Source organism: Xenopus laevis, chromosome 3S, assembly GCF_017654675.1.
Source record: "Xenopus laevis strain J_2021 chromosome 3S, Xenopus_laevis_v10.1, whole genome shotgun sequence".
NCBI lineage: Eukaryota > Metazoa > Chordata > Amphibia > Anura > Pipidae > Xenopus > Xenopus laevis.
Window position 1 is genome coordinate 1,597,910 of NC_054376.1, and position 7,839 is coordinate 1,605,748.

The 7,839-nt window shown below is 41.1% G+C and overlaps 1 protein-coding gene across 2 annotated transcripts; it reads left to right on the forward strand.

Annotated features, from left to right (window-relative positions):
• Nucleotides 1–1,734: 1,734 nt before the first annotated feature.
• On the forward strand, nt 1,735–7,713 carry has-rs.S (hyaluronan synthase related sequence protein S homeolog). Of its 2 annotated transcripts, XM_041587515.1 has the most exons (6): nt 1,735–1,805; nt 3,109–3,247; nt 4,979–5,676; nt 5,841–6,066; nt 6,175–6,307; nt 6,582–7,709. In XM_041587515.1, the coding sequence occupies exons 3-6, from the start codon at nt 4,984–4,986 to the stop codon at nt 7,279–7,281; spliced, it is 1,752 nt and encodes a 583-aa protein (XP_041443449.1). In that variant the 5' UTR covers nt 1,735–1,805; nt 3,109–3,247; nt 4,979–4,983; the 3' UTR covers nt 7,282–7,709.
• Nucleotides 7,714–7,839: the final 126 nt, after the last annotated feature.

The window sequence follows — 7,839 nt, forward strand, 5'->3', positions numbered from 1 at the left end:
AGCCTTGTGCCTTTATATGGTCACAGAACAACCCCTCAGTGACTTCTAATATCCTTATCATTTACAGTAGGGGGTACATTATCCCTTATAATACATGAGTGATACTCAGAGTTCCCTGTATAACTCAGCCTGCAGCCTTGTGTCTTTATATGGTCACAGAACAACCCTCAGTGACTTCTAATATCCTTATCATTTACAGTAGGGGGTACATTATCCCTTATAATACATGAGTGATACTCAGAGTTCCCTGTATAACTCAGCCTGCAGCCTTGTGCCTTTATATGGTCACAGAACAACCCCTCAGTGACTTCTAATATTCTAATAATTTACAGTAAGGGATAAATGACCCGTTATATTACATGAGTGATGATAGTTCCATAACCTGCCTAACTGCAGCTGCAGCCCATGAATTTATATGAACATATAATTAGAGATGTCGCGAACTGTTCGCCGGCGAACTTGTTCGCGCGAACATCGGGTGTTCGCGCTCGCCGGAAGTTCGCGAACGTCGCGCGACGTTCGCCATTTTGGGTTCGCCATTGTTGGCGCTTTTTTTTGCCCTCTCACCCCAGACCAGCAGGTACATGGCAGCCAATCAGGAAGCTCTCCCCTGGACCACTCCCCTTCCCTATAAAAACCGAAGCCCTGCAGCGTTTTTTTCACTCTGCCTGTGTGTGCTGAAGAGATAGTGTAGGGAGAGAGCTGCTGCCTGTTAGTGATTTCAGGGACAGTTGAAAGTTTGCTGGCTAGTAATCGTTTTGATACTGCTCTGTTATTGGAGGGACAGAAGTCTGCAGGGGTTTGAGGGACATTTAAGCTTAGGTAGCTTTGCTGGCTAGTAATCTACCTTCTACTGCAGTGCTCTGTATGTAGCTGCAGTGGGCAGCTGTCCTGCTTCTGATCTCATCTGCTGACTGCTGCAATAACAGGCAGATTTTTCAGATACATTTTTGCCCTTGATCCCCCTCTGGCATGCCACTGTCCAGGTCGTTGCACCCTTTAAACAACTTTAAAATCATTTTTCTGGCCAGAAATGTCTTTTCTAGATGTTAAAGTTCGCCTTCCCATTGAAGTCTATGGGGTTCGCGAACCGTTCGCGAACCGCTCGCATTTTTGCGCAAGTTCGCGAATATGTTCGCGAACTTTTTTTCCGACGTTCGCTACATCCCTACATATAATGGATTGAGTTTATACAGGCTGATTACTCCTACAGAGATGTAGGTTATCCAACCGTCTCGACCCTTCTCTACAATCCCATTAAAAGTATATCTATTATCTATCTGTACATAACTCTGAAACACTATTTCTTAATATAATGTATGTTCATGCTGTATATTCTCCATTTTATATATATATATATACATACAGTATATATACACAATGTGAATTTCATAAACCACTTTTTGTGCCCATTATCTCTCAGCTCAGTCTCCTGATTCAATTAGCACCTGAATGGGCGTCTAGGTGTGATACTAAAATACACAGGGTGGATGGAGACGACTCTATTGTGTCAGATAAAAGGCTTTTAGAATCTGATCACTATGCTAATCAGTCCATGTAATGCTAATAGGGAAACAATGTCTGTGCAACATAAGGCCCTTTCTATTGCAAACGCAGGGAATCATATGTCAGACTTTGTGCCACCGGGGCAGGACTAACATAGAAAGGGGATCAGGTAGTACAGTTGTCTGGGGACCTGAAATTTTATATTTTATGTACAGTATATGAGAAGCAGCCCCATATGATACCCCTATACTGAACCCCAGATTGATGAGATGGGGTCCTGTTAGCAACCCTTCGCTGAGGTAATATATGGGGTATGTCGGTCTCACCACCTGTAATAGTACATGTATGGGACCAGAATCCCATAGACTCCATCTTTTCCAAATTTGTAAAAATGATTTCCTTTTTCTCTGTAATAATAATACAGTAGCTTGTACTTGCTCCCAAGTTCCAACTAAGATATTATTAATCCTTATTGGAAGAAAATCAGTCTGGGTTTTTTTCATGTTTACATGATTTTCTAGTATATTTAAGTTATAAAGATCCAAATCACAGAAAGATCTGTTATCCGGAATACCCCAGGTCCTGAGCATTTTGGATAACAGGTCCATACCTGTACTACTTCAAAGGTTAGACCCCGCCACTGAGGGGCAGATTTATTAAGGGTCGAATTGAAAATTCTAATTCGATTTTTTTTTATGGTCTCAAATTCCAATTGTGAATTATCCAAACTCGATTCAAGTTTTAATTCGAATTCAAAATGTATCATACTTTTAAAACTAGAATTTGACTATTAGCCACATAAAACCTGCTGAGTGCATGTATAATTCAATGGGAGAGGTCCAGGCATCAAAATGGATGTTAGAAGCCTTCCTGACATTCGGGTTTTTTTGTGAGAAAAAACTCGAATCGAGTTTAGTTGAATTCAATTCGCATTTTCGAGTCTGTAAAATTTGTGATATGATATGAGTTTTAGATATTCGATTTTTCATTCCCCCCAATCGAATTTCGAGCAAATTCTAATTTAAAGGAGTTTAAAAAAAATCACATGAATTCAAAATGTGCCTCCCCGTTATGGGGTGTCCACAATAGGTGCCTACTACTCGATTCGAGATGGTAAAATTTGTGCGAGTTTGAGATATTCGATTTTTTTTATTAAATAACCCCCCAATCGAGTTTCGCGTAAATTAGAGTTTTAAGGAGTTTACAAAAACTCACATGAATTCAAAATTCGACCTTTGATAAATGTGCCTCCCCGTAATGGGGTGTCCACAATAGGTGCCTACTACTGGTGTGGGCAGCCATAGCACCAGTTTAATGCACCCGGTGTGTACATACACTGCAATGGGAGTAAAAAAAAAGTGCACCTGAAATTGCACTTGCCACACTTGTGCCCTTATGTACTAAAGAGAAGGAATTTGCAAAATAAATGAATATATATATATATATATATACAGTTATCCAATTTACCTTGCAAACAGCAGCCCCAATCTCAGTAACTGGGTTGTAAAAAATTTGGGGATGTGGTAATTTCTTGTTAAAAAAACAATGCATGTGCTGGTTCACAGATTAACAAGCCATTACCCTTGCATTTCTATTGGACAGAAGGTCAGCCTATTGTTAGGCAGAAGGTGGAGCGTGAATAATTGAGGGTGCTGCTGGGTTTATACTTGTCCTGTCACCAGACTCAATTCATCCTCACAGACTTCTTTTGCCTCCACCTGAGAGAGAGAGAGATTTACAGGTAAGATTTTTGCATCTGATTCCTTGCTTCACCATTCTGTCATGTTTTTAAAGTTTTTTTTTTATTGTAGAAAATTGCTTTGTTTAGTTTGTACACAATAATCCCTGGATCTACTTAAAGGGGAGATAAACCCCAAAATACAGTTTTGCTCAATGAAAGAAAATGTTGTTCTAGGCAACTTTCCAGTATACCGTTCATTCCCAATGCCAATGTTTTTTTAAGTTATCGATAACCATACTTGCTAAAAGGAGGGTCTATCTGTTGCTGTTCTCTAAAGCTAACTCATGGAACAATGTATCAGAAGCCAACTGATTGACAGTCCGGTGAAGAAGCACTTACTGCTGACTTCTGATGCATTTTTTTAATGGGACAGACAGATACTGCGATTTTATTTACGTTAACTTTGCAAACCACTGAAATTGTAGAATTGAATGTATAATAGAAAGTAGTGTGAACTTTTCTTTCATTAGGCAAAATTTTGTTGTAGAGTTTACTTCCCCTTTAAAAGTAATTGAGTCATTTTCAGTTCAGCTGATTCCTACCTAACTTCTTGGTGGTACCCCCCAAAGTACAGCCAAAAGTAGAAAAAAATCCCATTCAGGGATCAAACTTATGTCGTGAGTATCAATGCTAATAGTTTTCTTGCTAAACAAAAGCATCAAACTTTTTCTTGAAACTATCTATTGAATCCGCCAGCACTTGCCTTGGTAATGGTTTAATAACAAGTTGCCATAATTTAAAGCACTGGTTTACCTTTAAGTTAACTTTTAGTATGTTATATAATCGCTAATTCTAAGCAACTTTTCAATTGACCTTCATTTTGTCTTTTTTAAAGTTTTTGAATTACAGTATTTGCCTTCAAATGGGGGGTCACTGACCCCATCTAAAAAAATGCTCTGTAAGGCTACAAGTATATTGTTATGGCTGCTTTTTATTCCTCATCTTTCTAGGCAGGCCTCTCTTATTCACATTCCAGTCTCTTATTAAAATCAGGGCATGGTTGCTAGGGGAATTTGGACCCTTTCAACCAGATCACTAAAACTGCAGAGCTGCTGAATAAAAAGCTAAATAACTCAAAAACCACAAATAACAAGAAAAGAAAACCAATTACAAATTGTCTCAGAATATCCCTCTACATCATACCATGGGGTAAATTTATCAAAGAGTGAAGTTCCGCCACTAGAGTGAAATTCCGCAGCTCTCAATTCATTTTTTATGGGATTTTGAAAGGCGTATTTATCAATGGGTGAAAGTGAAAGTTCACCCTTTGATAAATACGCCTATAAAAATCCCATAGAAATGAATGGAGAGTGGCCGAATTTGCCTTTGTGGGCATCACTCACTATGGGTGAAAAAGTCTGTGATTTTGGAAAGTACAACTCCTCTCCCGTAAAGGTGATCAATTTTGGCAACTCCCATTTCTTTGAATGGGAAACACCAGATGGGGTAGGTGGAGCACATTTTGGCAAGACAATGACTATTCGGGGGGGGGGGGGGTCTATGCACATCTGACTTTCTGTTGAAGATAACAGCCTGGAGCTGCTCAGATATGTAGGGGGCATGCCTACAGTGGTGGCACACTATAATATAAACCTAGCTACAGTCCTGTGCCTTTTGTGCTGTTATGCGGATCTGCCCCTTAATAGCACAGGTGAGGGGGCATGTATAAAGTCCAATGATTCCATAGCTAATTTTATCATTAACCCGCAGATATTATTCTTTTCTCCTCAGATTCCATGGAAAATACAACAGATCCAGAGAACATTCCAGTCTCAAAGCCTAAATATCCCACTATCAGGCGGATCCTTTCTCAGACATTTCGCATTTTGTTGCTTTTCTCCATCACCACAGCTTATGTGCTTGGGTACCAGGCCCTTTGCCATCAAGGGCTTCTCATCACCTTTGGGCTTTATGGGGCGGCCATGCTTCTACATCTGCTGATGCAGGGCATCTTTGCCAACCTGGAGATACGCAGGATTGAAAAGAGAGACGGGGTCTGCAGCTTTAAGAAAACAGTGGCTCTGACCATCACTGGGTATCAGGAAAACCCTGACTACCTGAGGCAGTGCTTGGAGTCCTGCAAGGGGATGAAGTACCCCAAGGACAAACTCAAAATCATCCTGGTCATAGATGGGAACAATGAAGAAGACGTTTACATGATGGAGATCTTCAAGGAAGTCTTCCATGGGGAAGATGTAGGCACCTATGTATGGCAGGAGAACTACCACACTTGGAACATCCCCAGTGAAGAATCAGAGGACTCTTCCTCTGAGATCTCCTCTTTTCCATGGAAAAATGAAGGGATCCAAATGGTGGAAGAGCTTGTCAGAACCAAGAGATGTGTGTGCATCATGCAGCAGTGGGGTGGCAAAAGAGAAGTCATGTACACAGCATTCAGAGCCCTTGGGACCTCTGTGGACTTCATACTGGTAAGCGGTTTAATGTCTATGATCTAATCCCCTTTTTTTCTTACACTCTTCTTCTCTGTATAAGAAACAGCTTTCTGAGAGCAAAGCCAGTACACGGCAAGGGAGGGGTTTATTATCTCTCTGCTTTCACCGGGATTAAATGACTCCCTTTTATGTTGCTTTAGGTCTGTAACTCTGACATCAAACTGGATAAAATGGCAACAGTAGAACTGGTGAAGGTCCTAGAAGATGATGATAAGAACGGCGCAGTGGGAGGAGATGTTCGTGTTTGGAACCGTCACGACTCATTTATTAGTTTTATGAGCAGCCTGCGATACTGGATGGTGTTTAACATGGAGATAGCCTGCCAGTCTTACTTTGACAGCGTGACCTACATCAGGGGGTCTCTGGGTAGGTACCCTTTGAAACTGATAATTTAAAGTTCTGGTTGTTCACTATTTTGCCAGTTGTTTTCTTGGTAAGTAGCTAATTGTGGTATCTATTTTCCTTTTTATACAGGAATGTACCGGAATGATATTCTACAGGCATTTCTGGAGTTCTGGTATAACAAGACCTTTTTGGGAACCAGATGCCCAATTGGAGACGATCGATTTCTGACCAACCGGGTACTGAGCATGGGATATCGTACCAAGTAAGAGTTAAGATAATCTGACCACTAGAGGTCACTGTTTAACTGTAGTCTATGGGTGGAGTACTAAGGAACTGTATTGTCGCAGAAGACTAAAATAGATACTGTATAGGGGATAATGCACTGCACTTATAATATATGGATAGGACTTTCATGACCATGGTAGTTGCTTTTGTACAAGTGATATCAGTTTGAAACTATAGTGTCTGTCCTCTTGTTAAAGTTTATTTTTAATTCGGCATCTAAATCTTTTTTCATCCCTTTTCTGCTATTACAGATACAGCCACAAATCATGTGCTTACGCTCCATGTCAGTATCTCAGATGGTTAAACCAGCAAACCCCCTGGGCCAGGTCCTATTTTCGTATGTGGTTCTGCAATGCCCAGTGGTGGCACCAGCATCACATTTGGATGACCTATGAATCAGCGACAGGCATCTTCTTCCCCTTCTTCGTAACTGCTGTTTTGATCCGCCTCATGTATTCTTCCAGCCTGTGTAACATTGTGTGGCTCTTCCTGTGCATACAGATCATGTCTCTACTTCTATCTCTGTACGCATCTTGGCAAAGCAAGAAACTCAGCATGGTCTTGATGTCTCTTTATTCTACGTTGTACATAATTTGGCTTCTGCCATGCCAGCTAGTGGCCCTATTGACCATAGCCAAGAGTGACTGGGGAAAATCTGGACGCAAGAAAGTAGTAAACAATTACGTTCCCCTCTTTTCTCTGTCCATATGGGCAGCTGTTTTGCTTGGTGGGTTATGTTACAGCATGTATATAGGCTGCAGGAAGGACTGGAGCAAGCCTCAAGCGAACAGAGAGTTGTACCATCTACTATATGGGTGTGCAGGCTACATGGCCTACTGGGTGCTCATGACTGTGATATACTGTGTCTCGGGGAGTTGTTGCAAGATGAGGTCCCAGGCTGTCCCTCAAACACATGACATAACCAGTCTATCTGTTTCTCTTCTTGTCTGAACATTCAGCCTTTCTTCTCACATTGAGAATCTATTGGATACGGCTTCTAGATTGGAAAGTGTATGTGATGGCGTTTGTAGAACTATGTATGGTAGGAAACAAAAGCAAGTATGACCTGCACTAGATGCATCAAAAGAATCTGCCTGCCAAATGCATTGGACTATTACGCTGTTGCACCTGCCATTGTGAATAGGCCCCTGTGCATGTGTTAGTGGCGCCTGTGGGTACATGGGCAGCAATTGTGCGTGTGGGTGCATACATGCAACAGTGTTTGTGTCTCTATTGTGTATTGTTTTCCTTCATTATGTTCTCTATAACTTGTTCCTCATAAACGCAGATGAATGTTTTCCTCTTATTTATAAAGATAACTCCTGCTTTTGGTTCTGGTTACTGGACTGGGTGTTTGAATAAATGGTTTTGGAAGATGATCTACACATGGGGATCTTTCCCTTGCCTCTTTATTTGTTAGGCCAGTTTGTCCATCACTGTATACTGATGCCCTCCTGCTCATATCTACTGCCTTTATTCTCCCATGGTGTAGCTACTCTCACCCCTGAC